The following is a 24512-nucleotide window of genomic DNA, read 5'->3' as shown; positions in this document are numbered from 1 at the left end:
ATTCATTTTCGTTGTGGTTCTTGTTGTATACGGTTGTGTTCATCAAACGGCGCTAAGTGTTACTTCAATTCACCATTATCCATCTATCTTCATAAAGTGCTTCCTACAGTAAATGTTCTCTCTTGTCGTTGCAGACACGTAGTCGACTCTGCTGTTTGTTTTTGTTACCTGATTTACCGACGCTGCTTTAGACGTACTTTCTCTTTGCTGTCTAAGCAAGATGTTGAAGCGTAAACGAGAAACGGGATCAATGGATGTGAAAAGGTTAGAAAATGCGGAAGTAAGAGAAAAACAATACCTGCAGACGAAATATTTTTTACTTTGAAACAGCAAATTGGACCCAAGAAAAAGAAGCCAATAGTTGCAACAAGATATAGCAGCATCAGGTGTAGTGATTCATGACTCAACTATTAGGAAAAGACTTTTGGAGAATGGTAGAAGGGCAATGCGTCCACAGAAAAACAGCTTCTAACTGAACGAATGAGGAAACAAAGGCTATTGTGGGTCAAATAATACTCTAACTGGACTGTAGAAGACTGGAGAAAAGTCCTATTTACAGACGAAACTCACTTTATAGTTCAAGGACAGCGGTCAAAAGTCGTCAGGAAATCTGACAATGAAAACCTTACACCATCTCATATTGATCACGGCGTAAAACATCCAGTCAACAAAATATTTTTCATACATGGGGGTTGGATCTTTGATACCAATCGAAGGCACGATGAACAGCCAAAAATACAAATCCATGTTGGAACAGCGTTTGGACGCAGAACTTCAAAAATATCAGCCCCAAGAAGGAACGATTTTTTAACAGGACTCTGCTCCCTGTCACAAGTCAAAGCAAATAATGGAATTTTTCAAAAATAAGAAGACTAATGTTGTAGATTGGCCCGGAAATTCGCCAGATCTCATCCCTATTGAAAATTTATGGGCCATTTGCAAAGCTAGACTGCGCAAAATGGACCGTACTAAAAAAATAAAAATGATGATAGAAGCGGTCATTCGGGTTTATTTTCGAGATAAAAGAATATCTGGGAACTGTCAGAAGCTCGTAGAATCTATGCCAAAACGGGTAAAACCAGTAATTGCAGCCAAAGGGAGACATATTTCCTACTAAATGACTACCTTTATAGTTTTGTCAAAATATAATTTTTTCTAAATAAACTGTTTTTCATTAAAACAGCCTATGATTCCATTAATTCGCACACAGTATTGTTTTATTAAAAATCTGTTTTATTGATCCAAAAATAGTTTCTAATTCTGAAGTCGATTTATTGCGAACCAGTAATAAAATATGCACACGCTTTAATATTATTTCACATCTTGTGCACCTTATGTACACAAAACAATTGTAAGGAAAAGCTCTATAATAAGACCCATGAACTATAAATTTTAGATTACGACCTTTATTTTATTTAATTTCGGAAAACGGAAGAAAAGAGACAGGAAACGACCAACTTCCTGTGGATTGGAGTGTGATGCGTATGCGCTATTATGCAAATATCTTGAAAGAGTTATAAATAATATGCATGATGTTGGAAACCTATTTAACAAAAGCAATTATTTGGTCTGGTGAGCTCTTAGGTATTATTAATTTTGACGCGAAGAGAAGGGGGAGAGAGATAGAAGGACCGCAACATTCTCCGGCCTAAGTTTTGACTCTCTTAATCATCCTTATTATCGTTAGGGAATTTCTGTGACTGGTGTGCATTTCTCGACTTGTTTTTAGTAAACGAAAGGAGTATTAGAATTGATGGCTATTGGTATTTCAATTCTATATTAGATCTTTTTAGTGTTAAGGGTTAGCACTACCTGTGAATGACAGATTAGTTCATTTCAGTTTTATTATAACCAGGTTATAATAAAACGTTTATATTTGTCAACGTATTTTTGTCCTTTAGTAGGACAAACTGGTGTCTTAGTTGTACTATTCCGAGATGTTGCATGACCGTATACTGGAAATGGTTAAATTAGATATGACACAACCATATTTTTTCAATGTGATGATATTTTCAACCATAAATACCGGCTGTATAAACGTAGTATACGTGACACAACCGTTCTAGATTTAGATTTAGATTTATGTTACGTATATGGTCTCTTTGTTTATTTACAGGTTAGGTTAGCCGCGTGGTCAAAGTCGCTGGATTGAAACTCTGATTATGCACCTAGGCCTGCGCATGTGTTTCAAATGTCTAATGGTACATACATTGCGTTTTCAAATCAATAAATATATTGCTATTACATGTCTAGCGTTGAGCGTAGCACGATGTCTATCAGTGGACGTTGCTACAATGGCATGCGGCTCCTTCAACGTCAAAATCATCCCAATAGCAGCGAAGATTATGTCCTTTGCTAATTACTGGAGGTCTATGTCTAGCGGCAAGCACAGCAGGTCTATGTTCATCAGTGGACGTTGCCACGTACATCGAAGGTACTGTATTTGGCTCCATGAAGACGGGTGTGGGGAGGGGGGCGTTATGCCGATTTTGGACCACGATGGGGCCAATGAATACGTATGTCATATTACGTTGGCATAAAATAGCCTCTGGCAATTCCAGATCACGTTGATCTAAAATCCCTTAACAGTTCCAGGATACTGCGATAAGGATGTGTCCGGGATCTCTGACAATTCCAAGACACTGCGTTAAGGATGTGGTCGGGATCTCTCTGACAATTCCAGACCACGTTGGTCGGGATCGCTCTGACAATTCCAGGACACTGGTGGTTGGAATCTCTCTGGCAACTCCAGACCACGTTGAACGGGATCTCTCCTGTGGTTGTGATCTCTCGTACTGTGATAGGGATGGGTCCCGGGATCACTCTTTATATATCTACTTACCTGCAAAAGAAATTATAGGCACAATAGAAAATACATATCAAAAGAAAGGAATTTGGACACAGGCTCAACTACAACAGAAACTAAGGTCATTGAAAAATAGGTCAACAGGGTATTAAATATATTTTTCTTAGAAGTTAGTCAAACTATTTGGGAACTTAAGCAGGAGGTCAGATACAAGATAGTGAAGTTGTATCACAGTTACTCTCTGCAATGCCTGAAGCATATCAAGCGGTTACCACAGCAATTGATATTATTTCTGCCAAAATAAAACTAGAGGTCCGGCAACACAAAAATTATCATATAAATCCTGATGTTACATTTGTAGGAAATAAACAGCTAATCAACCGTTTTAATTTAAATGCCGTAACTGTAGAAAAATGGGACAAAAGCACTCACTATATGCCGTCTTGCCCTCTAGGGTAGGGCAAGATGACATTTTGACTCTTTTTTGTTTTACATTTACAGTTTTAAAATGGAGTTCTGTTTTTGTTTTTCACTGGATAAATATTAAAAAAGAATGTTCTGTTTGTATTATGGCGCTTTTTAATTCATGATACCTTATACATTTTTCAAAATAAATCGATTTTACCTTCGAGTATGTCGACTTGCCCACCCTTCCCCTATGCATCTACCAGAAGCACAAATTACAACTGTTGAACGTAGTCTGCTAAATGCATAGGAAAATGAGAATATTTGTAAATAAAAAAAAATATTTTATAAGCTTACATGCTGTGGTCTCCATCTTCCCAAATTACAAGTAAGAGGACGAAAGAAAAAAATAAAACCTCGAATATTTATTTTAAGTGGAACTAGAAAATTTTACAGGAATAATGACATATTTATTAACATAACTCATATTTTTAATATAGCGCTACAATATATTTAAATGTTACACTAAACATTACTTTACAATTAAAGGAATAACTTGTAAACTTCTAACAGTAAACATAAACCAATAAAATACATAATTAGATCATAAGACTACAAAGTTTTTTACACATTTAAATCACAGGATTTCGCCTTTCCAATTGGCCGCATCACCGCTGGTTTGGACCGAGGCATACTAGTCAAACTATGTGTCTGGAAAATAACAACAAGGTAAATTACGTAAAAATCACTTGGTTGAAAATAGTACGGATCTAGTTCATGCATGCATGCACTTGGCTTAAGCGGATCTACACTAAAATAATAATAGTAATGTAGTAATGGCTTGTAGCTTTTCATCTAGTCGAATCAGGTGAAGAAGAAACATTTAAGGAAGCTTTTGGCTTTCTATAAGACTGTTTTATTCAGAGACTGGATGTTCCAAACAGTAAGATAGGCTCAGACTCTGGGGTGACTCTAAGCAAACCATAGGTGGCTTAAAAAGGTTGCGGCGCCAGATATGTCTAAGTAAGAGGTCTGCGTCTTAAGAACTCAGAAATATACTCTATACCAAGTCTTCCATTTACGATTTAAATCTTTGTTACATAAAGAATCTAATGGGTTTAATAAATTTGTTAGTTCACATCGACATCATCATCATCAGTGATAAAATCGTTTAAGTTTACTCTCAATGTTCTTTAGTGGCCATATTCATCACACTTGTGGTAATCCTAATAATTCGATGTTGAAGTTCTTTGTAATTGCTTGTAATTAACACTGTGTCATCCGCATATCTCAAATTATTAATATTGACGCCATTCATTTTTATACCACATTGAACATTATCCACTGCTTTATTGAAAACGAACTCAGAATAGATGTTAAATAGTAACGGGGACAAAATGCAGCCCTGCCTTACTCCTCTTCGTATTTGAAGCTCTTCAGAATTGTCCCGGCCAATCCTGATGTTTGCACTTTGATGCCAGTAAAGATTAGTAATAATGCGTAGGTGTTTATCATCAATACCTACCTGCTGAATAATGGCTATCATTTCAGTATGTTTTACTCGATCAAAGGCCTTCTCAAAGTCAATAAAACACATATAAACTGGATGTCCGACATCTCTGCATCTCTGTACCATCACCTGAATACTAAATAGTGCTTCTCTTGTTCCAAGGTTATTGCGGAATCCAAACTGTGTGTCACCAAGTTGTTGTTCTATTTTTTGGTACATCCTAGAGTGCAAAATTCGTAGAAATATCTTTAAAACAAGACTCATCAAGCTGATGGTTCGGTAGTCACTACATCTTTTTGCATTTGCTTTTTTAGGTATCGTCACAAAAGTCGACAGCCGCCAATACGTTGGTATATAGCCAGTTTCATACATTTTATTAAACAGATGAAGGAGAGATATTTTACCTGAACTTTCGAAGAGCTTTATTATTTCACTCGGTCTTTCATCTGGTCCCGTCGCTTTTCGGGTCTTTGCTAATCGTATTGCTTGTTCAATTTCGTCCATAGTTATGTCAGGTCCTGTAACTACTTCATTAATTTCAAGCTTGGGCCTTTCATCACTAAACAGTTCCTCAATATACTCTTTCCATCTGTCTATTTTATGCAAATTAGTGATAATCAGTTTTCCGTCTCTATCAACGATGATATTTGCCTGTTTTTTGTTCTTACCTATCAGTTCTTTTATTTTTTTATACATATTAAATAAATCGGAGAATACAGTAAGCGAATGGGATTAGAGATAATACCAAAAAAACCAAATTTATGATCATCTCCAGAAACTTGGATGCACTTGAAAACTCCACCATAACACTGAATACTAAGTCCATTGAAAGAGTGAGTAAATTTAAATACCTGGGATCGTGGCTTTTTGAAGACTGGGCATCGGACAGGGAAGTAAAATGTCGCATTGAGCAAGCTCGACAAGCTTTCGTAAAATTCAAGAAGGTACTGACTTGTTCAGAGTTCGATCTTCAACTGAGACTAAGGTTTACTAAGTGCTACGTGTGGTCAGTGCTGCTATATGGCGTAGAGGGCTGGACACTCAAAACGAGGGATATAAACAGATTAGAAGCTTTCGAAATGTGGCTCTATCGCCGTATCCTAAAAATACCATGGACAGCGAAAATCAAAAACATAGATGTCCTTAAAAGAATAAACCAAGAACGCCAACTTTTCGAAACCATCAAGAAAAGGAAAACGGCGTATCTAGGTCACATCATGCGAAATGAAAAATACCAGTTCCTCCAACTTATAATCGAGGGTAAAATTGAAGGCAAGAGAGGAATGGGACGCAAGAAAATGTCCTGGCTCCGAAACATAAGGCAATGGACAGGGATTAACGACATACAATCTCTGATACATATTGCAAGAAATAGAGAATTAATGGAAAATGTGATCGCTAACATCCATTAGTGGATTTGCATCTAAAGAAGAAGATTAAATAAATCATGTTTTCCCTGTAATTCTTCAATTTCTAAACATTTGTTTTCGAAGTATGTTTGTTTTGCAGCTTTTATTTTGTTCCTTATCTCTTTATTAATTTCTTTATACATTTCGACGTTTTGGTTCTTAAAAATGCGTTTTTTTTCCATCAAATTCAAAATCTCATCGTTCATCCACTGTTGCTTTTTTTGACTGCTCTCTTTTGAGTTTGTAGTTGAGTTGCTTATAATCGTTTTAATTTGGTTCCAATGATCCTCGATGGATTCTTGTTGTTCATAATTCTCAAAATTGCTCTCTAAATTGTTTGCAATCATCTGGCTATTGTTTCTAATAAAATTAAATATCCAGTTTGTTATAGGATCGTTGTTGCTTTATCCGTTTAAGTTTTAATTTTATTTTGGCTAACAACAGATTGTGATCAGATGGAACATCGGCACCAGGAAAAGTTTTTACAGACTTTACTGCATTTCTGTAACGCTCACTGATAGTTATGTAGTCAATTTGGTTTCTGACGATATTACGGGGAGTGTCTGCTGGAGATTTCCATGTATAACAATCTGCGAAATAATCTCCTCTTTCATTTCTATCGCCCAGTCCATAACATCCAATAATGTTTCTGTCTGCCTTTTCCTATCTTAGCATTAAGGTCACCCATCAGAATGGTCAGATCTCTAGTCTTGAGTTGGTCAGTAACAGTCTTTACAACGGCGTAGAACTTTTCAAGTTCTTCTAGTTCACTTTCTGCTGTCGGTGCATACACTTGTATTAAATTTATATTTCTGGGTTTCGCGTTCAACTAAATCATTATGACTCTTCAGATACCTGGCATATCGCCCTGACCATTTGCTAACCCCTTTGAGACTATGAATCCTACACCTTCTTCTTCTCGTGCCACTCCTAGCGGAGATTGGAAATCATCATGGCCACTGCGACTTTGTTAGCAGCGCGCCTAAAAAGTTCAATCGAACTACACCCGAACCATTCACGTAGATTACGAAGCCACGATATTTTTCTTCTTCCCACACTTCTTTTGCCCTTAATTTTGCCCTGCATGATATTTCTTAAAAGTTCGTACTTTTCACCTCTCACAATGTGCCCCAAGTATTCCATCTTTCTAGTTTTTATCTCATTTAGAATTTCGCATCTTTTGTCTAAAGTTTGGAGTACTTGCGTGTTAGTGACGCGGTCCATCCATGATATTCTGAGAATGCGCCTATAGCACCACATCTCGAAAGCTTCGATGTTTTTTGTGGTCAACTGTTTTAGTGTCCAAGCCTCTACTCCATACAACAGGGTAGAAAAGACATAACACCGCAGCATTCGTATTCGTAACTTTATATTGATATCACGATTGCAAAAGAGTTTGCGCATTCTATTAAAGACTGATCTAGCGATTTCTATTCTACATCTAATCTCTTTTGTTTGATCAGTATCGTCTGTGATCCAAGCACCTAGATATTTATAACAGGACACACGCTCAATCGTTGTATTGTCTATTACAAGATTAGCTCTGATGTTCTTTGATTTCGTGATTACCATAAATTTAGTTTTTTTCAAATTAATTTTCAAGCCGTAACTGTTACAGTATATATTGAGACTTTGAACGAGATGTTGTAGTTCTACTAGCGTTCCCGTTAGGAGAACCGTATCGTCAGCATACCTTATATTGTTGATCGTCTCACCATTTATTATCAGACCAAGATCTTCTTCCTCGAGTGCTTGTTCACAAATAGCTTCACTATACAGATTAAATAAAAGTGGCGACAAGATGCATCCCTGCCGGACTCCTCGACGGATTTGAATTTCTTCTGTTAGCCTACCCTCAACCTTCACATTTGCTGTTTGATTCCAATATAGGTTGCATATAATTCGAATATCTCGGCTGTCTATATTTTTCTTTATTAGAATTTGTCTTAGTGGTTCATGTTGTACTTTGTCAAAGGCCTTTTCGAAATCAATAAAGCAGGTGTAAATTTCTTGGTTCATGTCTAAGCATCTCTGTGAGAGAACGTTCATTGCAAACAGAGCCTCCCTTGTACCCAGCCCTTTTCTAAATCCCATCTGAGTGTTACTGATGTCTACGTCTAATTTCCTATAGATCCTATTATGGATTATTTTCAGGAACAGTTTTAGAGCATGACTCATCAAAGCTATCGTACGATATTCGCTGCATTCCCTTGTATTTGCCTTTTTTGGCAGTAGTATAAAGGTCGAACGGAGCCATTCCCTAGGTATTATTCCAGTTCTATATATTGTGTTAAATAGATCTAGGAGTATTTTAATAGATTCATCGTCCATAAGTTTGAGCAGTTCTACGGGAATTTCATCAGGACCGGGGGCCTTACCACTTTTCGCTTGTTTGATTGCATAATCTATTTCTTCTCTGATTATATCAGGCCCTGTATCATCTGTATGTTCGTTTGAGATTTCTTGTCTATCTTTGTCATCAAAAAGTTGTGATATGTATTCTGTCCATCGATTCATTTTTTGTTGTAAATCTGTTATGAGTAAACCATCTGTATCTTTGATCTGTCCTGTCTGTGTTGTTCTTCTCCTTACTGTCATTTCTTTAATCTTTTTGTGTACATTAAAAAAGTCATATTTGCGCTCCAGTTGTTCCAACTCCTGGCATTGCTCACTTAGCCATCTTTCTCTAGCTTCTCTTATTTTCTTTTTTATCAGTTTATCTGTTTCTTTGTATCTTATCGGATTATTTGTTTTGTGTACCCTTCTTTCACACATCAACTGTAGTATTTCCTCATTCATCCATTCTTTATGTTTCCTTTCTTTCGGTGTTAAATTTTCTCTCCCTGCCAGCATTACGGCATGTTTAATATTCTCCCATTTTTGGTCTATGTTATCAGTATTTCTATTCAGTTTCTCTATATTTTGTAAATTTTCTTTGATGTTCACTATTGTTTTCTCTTTTATATGTTGTTCACTCAGTCTTCTCACGTCAATTTGTTTCTGTATGTGTTTTTGAATGATCTTTAGTTTTATTCTTAATGTGACTACTACAGGATTGTGATCCGAGCCTATATCTGCTCCTGGGTAGGTTTTAGCTGAGAGTATAGAGTTGCGGAATCTTTGTCTAACAAGGACAAAGTCGATTTGATTTCTGACTACTCTACCTTTGGTGTCACTCGGAGATTTCCATGTGTACAGTCGTCTGTTAGGTAACTTGAAAAGAGTGTTAGCAACTACTAACTCCTCCGCTTGACAAAATTGTACCATACGGTCTCCTCGTTCGTTTCGTTCTCCTAATCCATAGTCACCCACGTAACCGTCCACACATCCATGTCCAATTTTGGCATTAAAATCGCCCATTACTACTGTAGTGTGATGTTTCTTCATTGATTTAAGAATTTGTTCCAGATCGTAGTAGAAACTTTCAATTTCATCATCATCTTTATCAGCTGTAGGAGCATATACTTGTATAATATTTATAATTTGTTTATTTGACTGAAGTTGTAGTGCCATTATTCTATCAGAGAAGGGAGTAAAGCTTGTTACACAGTTACTGATTTTCTTTGATACCAAGACAGCGACACCGTATCGATGAGTTGAACTGATGGTGCCTGAATAATAAAGTGTTCCACTATTATTCGTGCATTTTCCTGATCCTGGCCACTGTACATCACTTATACCTAGGACATCAATTTTAAGGTTTTCCATTTCAAGGGCTACATTAGTTAATTTACCTGCTGCAAAGAGGCTTCTTACATTCCACGTCGCTATTCTTAACATCTTAAGGTGATTGACATTACTTAATCCTACACCGTTACGATGATAATTACTGTCTTCTCCTGCGTAACACCAACAATATTTAGAAGAAATTGTCTCTAGGCACCTTTCGCAATGAAATATATCAGGCAGCAAATGTGGATGATATCTGTGAGAAACAAGTAAAAATCTTGGGCTCAGTAGCCAAGAACTTGACTCAGGAGCTCCTTAATAATTGCCGGGACAGCTGCAGGTCCCAAAAATATTAAAGGCAAGATAAAATACTAATGTTTTTAAATCCTACTTCCAATTATCATTGAATTACTCAGTCTAAATTGCATAGAACACATAGTCGACAGGGTTTTTGTAGTGGAAAATCGTGAACAGATACAATATTCGCTATAAAGCAAATTACTGAGAAATAACTAGAGTAGAATAGACCAGCATTTCTGTGTCTGATTGACCTAAAGAAAGTGTTTGACAGAGTAAGACTCAAAAATGTAATCCATTTAGTGTATAATAGAGAAGTTCCCTTAAATATTATAAAAACTATCGAAAACATCTACCAAAACAACAAAATGGAAGTCAGAATAGATGGACAACTTACAGAACTTATAGAAATAGGCAGCGGATTAAGACAAGGGGATTCATTGAGCCCCATGCTCTTTAATTTGATCATAGATGAAATTATCAAAAGTGTTAACAAAGAAAGAGGATACAGAATGGGAAACAAAGAAATAAAAATACTCTGTTACGCAGACGACGCAATATTGATAGCCCAAGATGAAGATAGTCTGCAAAAACTGGTCCACAAATTTACCATAAGAGCAAAAAAATTTAAATGACAATCTGAACTCAGAAAACTAAAACAATAGTAGTCAGCAAAGAACCAACCAGATGTAAAATACAAATTGATGGCATCAGTATTGAACAAGTAATGGAAATAAAAAACTTTGAATTACACTGTCTAGCTATCGAGACCTGGACAAAGAAGTGAGAGATCAAGTACAAAAAGCAAATAGCCTGCCAGGATGCCTTAATAACACTATATGGCGAAACAGACACATTAACACTGAGATGAAGTCAAGAATTTATAAAGCCAGTGTAAGACCAATAATGACATATGCCTCAGAAGCAAGACCCGACACAGCCACACCGCAAAGGCTACTGGAAACGGCAGAGATGAGAGTACTGAGAAGAATTACAGGAAATACGCTGAGAGATCGAAAGAGAAGTGAAGACATTAGAAGAACATGTAACGTACAGTGCATAAATGAATGGACACAAAATAGAAAAAAAAAAAGAATAGAATAACCACATAAATAGCAAGATAGCAAGAGAGTGTCGTCAAAATAGCAAGAGATAAGTCACCAAATGGCAGAAGAGGTATCAGTAAGTAACAACCTTCCATAGAGGTATTAATCCGCCAATAAACAAGCAGAATTGCAATGTTACAAAGAGGAAGAAAAAGAAGAAAAAGAAGAAGACATAGTCAACCAGAATGTTACCCAAAAAAGTGGGTTCAGAGAAAAACAAGCTTCAAGACTTGTACTGATCAACCTCAGCTCCGCTTACGATACAGTCCATATGAGTATACGATCATAAAAATATAAAATTAACAAGATTTTTTTCAAACTTCTATTGAAATATTACAACATGTTCTTTACTATAAACATTAGGGTGTGTTTTAAATCTGTACCACTACAATTTTGCCTAGCCAGCTTCATGACAACTGACACAACAAGCTTATTTCTGAGCAAATTATAAAATAAAACAATTACCAATCATGATATTAGGCGGTCAGGAGAAGTAAACAAGCCATCATCAAACTTTCATACATACTGTGTACGTATTGACGTACTTTCCCTTATTAAAGTAATAGATAGTTACCTCCAAGTTTCTTGGAGTTCTGTATTTGGAAGTCATTTTTTTCATTAAACCATCTTTGTAAGTGTTAAATTTGTTTCCTTTCTCTTTCGCCGAAGTGTCGTTTCCTTTTGTCGAAGAACGAAGGATAGTATCAGCTTCGATTTGTTTTGCTCTGAAACGTTGCCAGAAGATCTTTTTGAAAGTTGTTCGGAATTTTTTACTTAATAAGCAGTAAATTAGGAAGTTGCATGGAGCCATCAGCATCACCATAAAGTTGCAGAAATTACCTAAAACTGGACATTTTGATTAGATAACGTGCTGTAAGGGAATTCTAACAAAATAAGTTCCATAAAATTTAGTACCTACAAAATAACTGATTAAAAATATTTCTTAACCTTTTATGTTTATTTTGATTAACATAAGATCTTCTGATAGTTTCTTCTTCTTAACACTATTTTTTTTTTCAACTAATGAAGAAGCCAATAGAACAAGTGCCAAATGCGAATATAAATGGTAAGAGCAATGTTCCCCAGATGAAAACTTTGCTAAGCAACTGCAGTCTCAGAATAACAGACTTAAATTTTTGAAATACTAGGTGTAGGTGTACTGTCTTCTTATATGGAGGCTTGGATCATAAAAGTTGGTACAGTGAGGTCTTCGAAATATTTTTATAAACGATATATAATTAATTTTTTGGTATTTTTGCTTTCAAATGCTTTCAAATAACATTTATCACCGTAATACTCATTGGTTTGACAATGAATGCAAGAATACAACAAAAGAAAAAACTGAAGCCTACAGAAAGATGCTTACCCGAAGAACTAGAACAACTGTGGAGAATTACCAGAAAAAGAGAAGAGAAGAAAAGAGGATACACAGAATAAAAAAGCGAAACCACTTAGATAAGGAACTTAAACATATAGAGAACCTCAACAGAAAATAATTCAAGGCAACCACAAGAAAATGCAGAAGTCATAATGGCGACCTATTAACAACAAGGAAAGATGTATTGTTTTGAAGGGTGGAATACTTTAACCAGGCACTTAATATAGAGGAAGAAGAAAGAGAAGAAGAAGAAAACCTGAAAGACGAAAGAGATGAGGTAAGGGAAACAGACAAGAGGAAAGAGGAACTACCAACGATTCTTGAAGTTAAAGATGCAGTTAAAAAACTAGCCAGAAACAATTCACCCTACATAGATAATTTCCCAGCTGAACTATATAAAGAAGGTGGCCATGATAAGATAATGGCAGTACAGCAACTTATAACAGAAATATAGATACATAAATCCCTCTCCAATGATTGGAATATTGGAATCCTCTAACCACAGAGGAATTACGCTTTTAAATGCAGGGTATAAAATATTTTCCACAGTACTAAGTCACCATATGGCACCGTATGGCACCATATGTAGAACTGATGAGTAAAAAAAATACCAGGCTGGTTTTAGAGGTAGTAAATCGACAATTCATCAGATTGCAACTCTGAAACAAATTTTGGAAAAAACACTGGAATATGGCATTGATACTCATCACATAATTATAGACTACAAAACAGCCTACTGTGAAGAAATGAAATGTTGAAAGCAATAAAACAGCTAGGAATACCAAATCTCTTGGTAAATTTAACAAAACTAACTCTTGAAAAAGTTGATAGATCTATTGGTCAGAGAAGAAGAGGAAGACCCAGAACAAGGTTCCTTGATAACATCGATGAAGACATGAGAAATATGAGAATACGTGCTTGGTGGAGAAAGGCAATGAATAGGGACGACTGAAGAGAAATTCTTGAGAAGACTCACGTAGAGTTGTAAATCCAGAATGATGATGATGATAACATTTATGTTCTTGTTTTTCTCTACTTTTCCTATTTTTTCTTCAACATTTTCTCTGGTACTATTGGAATATAAACATTTCATCTCTTTCTATGCTTCTTCTTCTGCTTAAAGAGTTATTTTAGACTAATTTATTTTCTGCCAACGTGACTATTTAGTTTTTCCTTTCGAAATTGCACCCATACTTCTTGATCTGTTTATCAGTATCTTTTCTGTTGTTCTTCATTATATGATTTTTTAACCTTTTTCCAGGTATGTTTCTTGTTTTGGTTGTTTCTGCTCTTCTTTTAGCTGTGTAGGTGAAAAAAACTGATAACCTAGTACTAGTTCTTCTTCTTAGGGTGCCTGTCCATTGAACGTTGTCGATTATTCTGGCTATGATGACTTTGTTGGTTGCTATACGGAATAGCTGTGTTGAGGTCTTTCTACACCATGCTCTCAGGTTAGCAAGGCAGGATATTCTTTTTTGTCCTGGGACCCTTTTTCCTTCAATTTTACCTTGTAAAGATTTGATTTCTCAATATATGTCCCAAGTTGACCAAATCCGTGGTTGTGTTCATCGTCCGTAATACTTCTTCTTTCTACTTCGTACATAAGCACTGAGTACAAGTAACATTTAAGGAGCCTTATTTTTGTTTCTAGGGTGAGTTCATGGCTCTTGAACATAGAGCTCATAGTCAATAATGCACTTTTTGCCGTTCCGATGCGACATCTAATCTCTTGGGTATTGTACCACGACTCATTAATTATAGTTTCCAAGTAGTTGTACTGTGAGACACGTTCAATTCTCATTTGGTTCACATACAGATTTGCTCCAGTTATGTTTCCTTGCTTATGATCATTAGCTTGGTATTGCTGGTGTTTATATCCAGTCCATATGTTCTACTTGTTTCCGTTATTTTGTTCATTAAGTTTTGCAGCCCTTCTATGGTATTGGAAAACACTATTGTATCATCTGCATACTGCAGGTTATTGAGCTTGACTCCATTTATTAATCTTTTAGAGCCTCTTCAAAAATGTGCTCCTAGTACAGATTGAATATCAGTGGTGAAATGATGCACCCCTCAGCCAGCTTAAGATTTTGACCTGATCTAGTATATTCTCAATCTATTCGGAGCACCGCTGATTGATTCCAATACAGGTTAGCTATTATTTTTAGGTCTCTTCCGTCAATCCCTGTCCTCTTCAGCACTTCCATCATTTATTCATGCCTGACTCTATCCAAAGCCTTCTTGTAGTCAATCAGGCATGCAAAAACATCACAGCTGACATCTCTACATTTCTGAAATGGTACCTGTATGCTAAATAAAGCTTTCTTCGTACTAGTAGCATTCTCAAATCCAAACTGATTGGGCGCAGTTTGTTCCTGGCATTTCCGGTAAATTCTTTTGTGGATGACTTTTAAAAATCTTCAGCTTCAGCAGATGGTTCATTAGGCTTATGGTCTTATAGTCTTCAGAAACTTTTGCTCCTGGTTTTTTGGGCAATGGTACGAACTTCGATTTGAGCCACTTTACTGGTATTTTTCCAGCCTTGTATATTTCATTAAATATTTTAGTTATTATTTTTATTTGTTCTGCATCTAATAGCTTCAACAGTTCTGAAGGAATTTCATCTAGTCCCGGTGCCTTTCCATCCTTCATTTGTCTGACGGCTGCCGTTATTTCTTCTGGTAGGATTTCGGGACCTGAATTTTCTTCAGTCGTGGGTTCTTGTGTTGTTCTAAGGTCGTGGAAAAGTTTCTCCAAGTATTCTTTCCACAGTTTCTTTTTCTTTTCTTTGGTTGTGGCAAAATTGCCTTCATCATCTGTTATTTTTCTGCTGTTGCGTTTTCGGAACTTTCCAGCTATTTCCTTCACCTTTCAATGGACGTTGAAACTATCATACCGACTCTGATACTCCTCTATACTCAATACTAAGTATCTTAGTAAAATAGCGACCGCTCCGTCATCTGGAGATACAAAAGTAGTTCTAGATAAAACCTACTCTAGAAACATTTGCAAGTTGCCCCGGTATAAATAGCTGTCCACATTTATATGTATTGGATAACTATTGATTCCATATTTTTGCTACTGAGCGCTAGATGGTTCATCAAATTCACTTACTGGAATAACCTTAGACGAGGAAAGACTGTCTCTCTTTCTAATCTAAGAAATTAACCATTTTAAATTAGCACCCTTCCGTCCCTGACAATATTTTTAAAATTTAATTCAATTTGATAAATTTTGAATATATTTAATAATTATTTTGTTAATATTTGTAGGATTTATATTTTTTTGTTACTTACTCAGTCTTATGTTTACTTGCACCTTATTTTTTGGCTCATTAAAGTGATAGTAGATAATGTGTATAGCTGTTGGAATTTGACATATTAAAAAAGCAAATACAATGCCGATCAGCATTATCGTTATTCTCTTTTCGTTTGTCCATGAAGAACTTTCCTAAAAAATATATAAAGACGTATATTTATATTTGTATAACAAAAAACGACTATATGTATATTATACTAAATTGAAAGTAATGTAAATGTAGCAGATGGGGTTGTTTACAAAAGTGGGAGGTGGGTGTAAGCTCCAGGTGTAAGTTAAAAAAAATATGGAAGACTCTGCATATTTGCAACTAATTCCAAAATGTGAAACTTGCTCCCACCTCCCTATTTTGCAAACAACTCCTCCTGATATCTTCTATAATAACTGATATGGTAATATATAGTAATTATGGGTAGGGGAGACCAAGGCAGCGTGGACGACCGGGGTAAATAGGAGCACCATTATTACGTACACTAATATTTTGAATTTCGTGTGCAGTTTGACATTATAGTAGGTTGGCAAAGACCGAATTCAGTTATATGTCGATGACAGATGCTTGTTGTTTGTTGTTGTGCAATTGAACAATAAAATCGAGTTTTCAAGGTATAAGTCCTTTGAAATTTTTTACCAAAATATTATATGTTGTAAAAAAGCTTCTAGAATAATGAGAAAATCTGAGTGTACAATGATATTATACATTGAAAAATCTACAAAACTAACCTAAATTTTTATCATTGCATGCATTTTGTCTGGCGTAATGTAAGTGATTTGCCGATATAGTTACATTTGGGGTAATGGGACCATTGACATAGGGGCAAACAGAACCACAGTCCACGTTACCCCGTAGTATTTCCCATTACCCTGTTGTCAGAAGTTTAATGATTTTATTAATTGATTTTTCAGATGCGAGAAATGTCAAAGAAAATTCTCAGAAGAGAATATCAGTATCAGAGAAGCTGGTATGTAGGAGATTTAAAATACCCAAAACTTGTTTACTTAGACGAATGAAGCAAACCGAAGGAAACATCTCTGAGCCCTTGCTTGGCAAATATAATCCTGTTTTTTCTATTAACAATGAACAGTTACTAGTAGCAAATTTGTTAGAGATGTAGTCTTAGTAAATTAATAGTTTCATTTAAAAATTATTAACTGGTTTTAAAGAAGGTTTTCTTTTAATAGTGTAATGTCTTCACTGATTCAAGAAGACAAGCTTTCTTTATGACCCGGTAAAACGAGAATACTGAAAGTGGTTGTATATAAATACCTGGAATTTAGTATATAATAAATAGTTTTATTTAAAAATTACTGACTGGTTTTAAAAGAGGTTTTCTTTTACTATTGCGATATTGACACCTAAGACATGAAAGACAAATGGAGAATATATTTGGAGACACTTTTTCAAGATCAAAGAACGGATTATAGGCATCCATTTTCAGAGAGGATGACGGGCCCGGACATACTTAAATCCGAGGTAGAAGAAACAATAAAACGAATGAAAAGCAGGAAAGCTGTAGGGCCTGATAATATCGAAGCTGAATTTTTAAAACTCTTGGAGGAAGAAGGAATAAATTGGATCACGGCTGTGTTCAATAAAATATACAATACAGGAATCATCCCTGATAAATGGCTAGACGTAGAACGTAAAAGAAGCAGACCTGGATGACAAAGACCTCAGAATAATTTCAGAACTATACTGGAATCAGACCGCATACATGAAAATTAACGGAGAAGAAACAGATCACATAAAAATACTACGCGCAGTTAGACAGGGATGTATCCTATCGCCGTTGATATTTAATATGTACTCAGAGAAAATTTTTAACGAGGCTCTTTACGGAACAGACGAAGGCATCCTTCTAAATGGTGAAAGAGTAAACAATGTTAGATATGCCGACGACACCATGGTGATAGCAGATAGTTTAGAGGGACTTCAGAGGCTAATGGACAGAATAAACGAGTACAGTCAACAGTACGGACTAAACATTAATACCCACAAAACCAAACAAATGATTGTCAGCAAGGAGAATATAAATGGGGCTCATCTATACATTAATGGGACGCAGATAGAGCGAGTAAAACAGTATTGCTACCTGGGAACTATTATAAACGAACAGTGGAGCAATGTACAGGAAATAAAGTGCCGCATAGAAAAGGCAAGAACGGACTTTAACAAAATGAGCGCCATCTTCAAAAGTCACAACATATCCCTAGATACAAAAATGAGACATTTGAGATGCTATGTTTTCTCTGTGTTGTTGTACGGGACGGAGGCATGGACGCTTACAGACACCACTATTAAAAAACTTGAAGCATTTGAGATGTGGCTTTATAGAAGAATGCTGAGAATATCATGGACAGCAAGGATCACGAACAAGGAAGTTCTAGAAAAAATGAAGAAGGAACCAGAGATTGTGTTTACGATCAAACGCATAAAATTGCAATATCTGGGACACGTTATGAGAAATCAGCACCGTTACTCCCTGCTGCAGTCTATATTGCAAGGTAAAGTCAAAGGTAAGCGTGGACCCGGTAGAAGGAGAATATCATGGCTGCTAAATTTAAGAACATGGTTTAAGAAAACCTCAACGGAGCTGTTTCGAGCCGCAGCGAGCAAGGTCATGATTGCCAATATGATTTCCAACATCCGAAACGGATAGGAACCAGAAGAAGAAGATTGCGATATAAGTAATTTGTATAATTCAAGTAGACAGGTTTCCAGCTCGAAAACGATTAATTCTTATCCAAGGTATCTCTTAGAGTATTAATCAGGACTATGCGCGAAATGAACTTTCAATATGTAAAACGCAATAGAAAAAGTATGTTATTAGAAAAAAAAAAGAAATTATTGTGTGGAGGAGAAAATCTTTAAAAGAAATACGCAAAATTCGCAGCATTGGACGGAAAATATATTATTTGGATGAAACCTGAATTAACGAAGGTCATACAGTCGGAAAAGTTTGGCAAGATTTAAATGTTAAAAGTAAACGCGAAGCATTTATAGAAGGCTGGTTTACAGGATTAAAAGCTCCACCATGAAAGGATCGACGTCTAATCATTACCCACATAAAAAGTGATACAGGGTTCCTTGAAGAAATGACTTCCGAAGTATTTGAGAGCTGCTTTAAGAGAATCTTAATAAAATTAGAACCTGGTCAGGTCACATCAATAGACGTTTTAGCGTAACTTCCGCGACCGGGTAGCATCAATAAGGTTTCTGCAAATTTATTTGTTTTTTTATAGCTATTTGATTGTGGCATCATTTAATTTACTGACGTTTCGATCTCTATTCCAGAAACCGTTTTTAAAGTCAGAAAAAAAAGAAAACAAATAATATGTGAAAAGAGGTAAAAGAAATAAATTAGACTTACTCACAATCAAATTTGATTGTGAGTAAGTCTAATTTATTTCTTTTACCTCTTTTTAAAATGGACTCACACAAGCAACACATTCATGATTTAAATAATATGTGATTGTAGAAATAAAATTATATAAATATATAATAATAATAAACAAATAAAATAAATATAACTATTATTTATACTTTTGAAAACGGTCTTTGGATATAAAGATCGAAACGTCATTAAAAACCTGTAAATAAATATATTTTGGCCTATTTAGAACAAATAATATTTAAGGACGAAGAAGAATATCCTAGCTTGCTAACCTGAGAGCGTGGTATAGGAAGACGTCAACACAGCTATTCCGTATAGCAACCAACAAAGTGATTATAGCCAGAATGATCGCCAACTTTCAGAACAGACAGACACCCTAAGAAAAAGAAAATTTTAAAAATATAATATAATTAACGTTGAAATAAAATTTAGTGTACGGCACTGGATTTTCATACGTCTTTTCCCACTTCTCCGCCATCAAACGAGAAATCACTCTTCCAAATAGTGGAATTATAGTATAGGCAATAAAAATCATTGTACAATCATCAATAAGTGAAGCAGAATTGATTGATATAAATAACATATCCGTAGACATACTATATATAAGTGGGGTACATCCGTATCCTCTTACTATACCAGCACTACTGAGGTAAAAGACTCTGTCACAAAAGTTGATCGTCCTTTATACTGATTTATTTAAAATAAAGTTCATTATATTCCACAAAACAGGAAATCTGACAACAATGTTAATAGAACAGTAAGATTGGCCGTATTATAAAACCTTCACAGACCAAAATTTATATAAATCGTACAAGCAGTTTCCGAGATAATTGAGGAGTTTCCGAAAACTCACTCTCTATACAGTTTACAAATTTATTCTACATAGAACACCATGTATGAGGAAAAAAAAATTAAATGTTTGGCTAATGAAAATACCCAAGGGTTGGGCACGAAAACTACTGATTGTTAGTCAATTGTTAATTATCATTCTAACCGAGTCTACAAAATAAATGAGTTTAAATATCTAACCCCCAAATACTGGCCTAAATATAAATTCCGGGTATAGGTGTTATTGGATTGAACGTAAAGTATTAGTAAAATGGTGTATATAGTGTGTCAACTGCGTACCACTAACCAATTAATATATTTTCGGTATTAAAAACGTCTAATAAGTCACACCCAAATGTATTATTCCCGCCCATCAAACCTGTCAAACAAATCACCTGACGATTGTAAATATTGGTCCCCACATTTCTAACTATTGTGGGAGTTGCACTACTGCTTTTTTGTTACCCTGTAGTATTAACTGGTTTTTATGTAGCTACTACATTAAGTAGGCAAATACTTTTCGATAATAAAATTTACAATAATGAAATAGTGGAATAAAATGAATTCAGATTAGAATATATCGTCCTATTTAAGTTTGGAGTACAAATTCAAATAAGTAAAATGTTAAGTAAAATATTTAAATTATAGTATCTAGGTATAGATTACGTTTTAATGACGTTTTTGAATTATCAGAGGCGTGTGATCCATGAAAGAGATCGAAACACCGCTTTCCTATATTTCAATATAAGTAAATATATTATTAATTAATATTTAAATACTAACAATTTCGCCCTAATTTAAGTAATCTATTATGTAGGCAATAGGTATCGAAAAATATACAAAATTCACCGTATCCTTCTTAGGATGCTTGTCCGTTTCGAACGTTGGCGATCATTCTGGCTATGATGACTTTGTGCTGTGTAGAGGTCTTTCTATACCATGCACTCTGGTTAGCAAGCTAGGATTTTATATTTCGTCCTGGGGCCCTTTTTCCTTTTAATTTTTCAGTTAAAATTTCAGTTTTTATTTTTGTTTGTTCTGCATCTAATAGCTTCAGCAGCTCTGCAGGAATTTCATCAAGTCCTGGTGCCTTTTCATCCTTCATTTGTCTGACGGCTGCCGTTATTTCTTCTGGTAGGATTTCGGGACCTGAATTTTCTTCAATGGTGAGTTCTTGTATTGTTCTAATGTCGTGGAAAAGTTTCTCCAAGTATTCTTCTCATACTTTCTTTTTATTTTCTTTGGCTATGGCAAGATTGGCTTCATCATCTGTTCTTTTTCCGTAGTTGCGTTTTTGGAACTTTTGATCGTATAAACGAATTCAAATATGGCAATACACAGAAAACACAATTTAACGCATCGAGTCTGTAAGCACCTGTATTAAGGGAATTGGTTCTCAAATAGCCGAACTTATCCCCTTCAAACTTTATTTATTTAGTAGCAATCGATGTGCGATCGGAGACGGATGACAGTTGATGTCTGTCAGCCGTCACCGATCAGTCTTATTTGTTGGTTATTTTTTTTTCGCAACGAAAGGAGCGATTGAAGGACTGTCGTGTGGGTTTGTGAGCAATGTAGAAAACTGTGTTTATATTATTTGCTGTTAAAAACAAGGATTTTCAGGTCAAAGATATCAAGAGAAACTGGACATTATTAAGTCTATTAGGTCCATGGACCCTATTAATTTAGAGTCAAAAATGGAAAAGTTGGCAAAGACATTTTCACGCGAGTTTTTATGAGAAGTATGGATGGTTAACCGGCTTGTATCAAAATTATTCTGCTTGCTGTTTACCTTTTAATACAAGCGAAAGTCGGCATTACAGGAGAACAATATTCGGGGCAATTCGCATTGAACATAGTTTGGACAATCATTTGAAAATAAGCCACATACTTCCCAATGAAAGGGTAAAAAAATAGGGATGTGTTAAAACGATTAACTGATGTAACTTGTTTCTTGGGAGAGCATGAATTCAGTCTCAGAGGTCATAATATAACAAGTGAATCAGCCAATCGAGTTAATTATAAAGACGTTGTTAATTTTTTAATAAAATATGATAATACATTAAAAAATCATTTTATTAATACCTCCAAAAGAATCCAATATGATTTCATTAAATGCACTGCCGATGTTAAAATGGATCACATTTAAAATGAGATTAAAAAAGCACCCTTTGTTTCAATCGCATTTGACGAAACAACAGATGTAACTAATGTTTGTCAGTTATCCATTGTTGTGTGATATCTATCCTTTTATGGTGTTCTGTGGTCGTAAACTTAAGAAGAATGACATGACATGACAGATTTTATATAGATATATTTAGGGATTCTACAGTATTCACTGCCTTCCCTCGCTCAACCGTTTCCATCTCTCTCTGTTGTTCCATTCTCCATCGTTTATTCCTCTCTTACTCATGGCGTCGTCTACTTCGTTCCTCCAGGATTTTCGGGGTCGCCCTCTTTTCCTCCTTCCTATGGGGCTCCATTCGGTTATTCTCTTTATCCATCTGCTGTCGCTAGTTCTTCTTACATGTCCACAGATTTTATACATAGATATAAAGGTTATGTAACAAAATGCAATGGGGCCACAAGCGCATGATTAATAAAATTAAAATGTGAATTTCGATAGTATTAGAGTACCAAGTAAAGCTAAGTTATAAAAGGACAAGTGTTTACATTACAAAACCTCATACATATGTTGAAGAAACGTTAGTATTCTAGAGTTAAAGTGATATAAGTAAAATAGAAACAAATAAAACTTACATGAGAGTTTGTCATCACTCTTCGTGTCTTCTGCGACGAATAAACTACTCTAATTAAAAAACAATTAAACATTGCTATCAACAGCAACGGTATTATAGCAAAAAACAGTGCACTATACCAATAAATAAAGTCTGTATAAGTTTTGTTCTTTCCTAATTCTGTATTCTCCACATCGATTGGAAAGTTTTTTTCACAGCAATAAGTCCTATTCTCAGATTCTTCAAGACTTCTTACATGATGACCACCAGTGGCGATTGTGCTATTGCTATTTGTTTCTAATACTTGACTTAGATCTGTTTCTAGGGACCTATTGATTGTATCCACGCTAGTTGTAGAATTTAAAACATTAGGATAAACAGGAACCAAAATAATATGCGGATGATTAGTACAATTGGAAAGAATTTGTTTTAACTTTTTCTGAATATATTTATCATAACCTTTGATAACAACTGAGCCTATATTAGCATCAGCATCAAGGCTGTTAACTTCAGACTCAACATAAGTAATGTTACCAACGCTGGTGGATTCTAAATGAGGCGATTCTGTGTAGTTCAATTGATCAATGGGACATTGTTTAACACAAATATCGTTAAAGGTGAGTTGGTATTCAAACGTCGTCGATGCTGTGGTAACAAAGCAAAAAACGTAGACTATTGCGATAATTCCTTTTGCTCTACGTTCAGTACAAAAAATTTTTCCTTTCATCGGATAACGAACAGCGATGAAGCGTTCTATGGTAAATGAAACTGCTAACCATGCTGATGTTGCACCTAAAAAACATATACACGTTACAAATAATCAATTATATAGTAATAAAAACTATGTTTATAATTAAATGTATAAGGTGATTAATAAACAATAGGGTAAGTCCGGGAGAGATGGGCCATCGGTATAGACGGGCCATTCGTCATATTGCAGATCCTCTGTTTATTGTGCAGTGCGACAACGTTGATTTATAACATTTAGTCAACGACAGACCTTGTGAACGTGGTCATTGCGACGTGTATGCATAAACAACGGAGATTTTTTTACTTAATTATATGTTGGTGAAATTTTTCCTTGGTGAATTTTCAAGTTGTGTAAGTTTTGACAAAAGGTAAGTTTTTTTTATTATTTATGTATTCAACTGTTATATTGAGATTAAACAACTGAACCTAACCTAAAATACCCTTATAAAATTTAAACTGTGTGTTCGATGGCGTGGCCCGTCTCTACCGAACCTTTGGGATAGACGGGCCACAGTGTATCGGTATAGATGGGCTAATAATAAGTATTGGGTTTGTATTATTCAACAATTTTTTTTAATAATAAGTATTATTAATTAATTTCTATATTGTTACAGGTTACAATATGCCTTCATATTATAAGCGGAAATCTACTGTTGAAAGAGGTAAATGGAGCGAAGAAGCACTACAAAATGCGGTTGCAGCTATCAGAGAAAATCGCATGGGACTAAATCGAGCTGCATTAGCTTATGGCGTACCTCAAAGTAGCATACAGAGAAGAATGAAAAATAATGATCTAAAAAAACACAATCGTCTTGGACCTTCTTCAACTCTTGGGGATGAGATCGAGATGAAATTAGTGCTGCATATTAAGAAATTGCAAAAGTATGGTTTTGCACCCACTCGTGA

At 35.4% G+C, this 24512-nt stretch overlaps 1 protein-coding gene across 4 annotated transcripts in view; it reads right to left on the bottom strand.

The window, feature by feature from the left end:
- Positions 1–3632: 3632 nt before the first annotated feature.
- The window catches only part of Proc-R (Proctolin receptor), a 61951-nt gene continuing 41071 nt past the window's right edge, over positions 3633–24512 (bottom strand). For 3 of the 4 annotated variants that reach the window (XM_072528717.1, XM_072528715.1, XM_072528716.1), the window contains 4 exons: positions 22879–23648; positions 15877–16030; positions 11777–12048; positions 3633–3922 (listed from right to left, as the gene is read on the bottom strand). In XM_072528717.1, coding sequence (XP_072384818.1) covers positions 3836–3922; positions 11777–12048; positions 15877–16030; positions 22879–23648 — 1283 coding nt within the window. In that variant the 3' untranslated portion in view covers positions 3633–3835. Of the gene's footprint in view, positions 3923–11667; positions 12049–15876; positions 16031–22878; positions 23649–24512 lie in introns of all 4 variants that reach the window. The other variant, XM_072528718.1, reaches the window with a different exon arrangement.

Source organism: Diabrotica undecimpunctata, chromosome 4 (assembly GCF_040954645.1).
Source record: "Diabrotica undecimpunctata isolate CICGRU chromosome 4, icDiaUnde3, whole genome shotgun sequence".
Lineage (NCBI taxonomy): Eukaryota > Metazoa > Arthropoda > Insecta > Coleoptera > Chrysomelidae > Diabrotica > Diabrotica undecimpunctata.
Note: the sequence above shows the minus strand (reverse complement) of the source record. Positions and strands in the feature narration are given on the sequence as shown.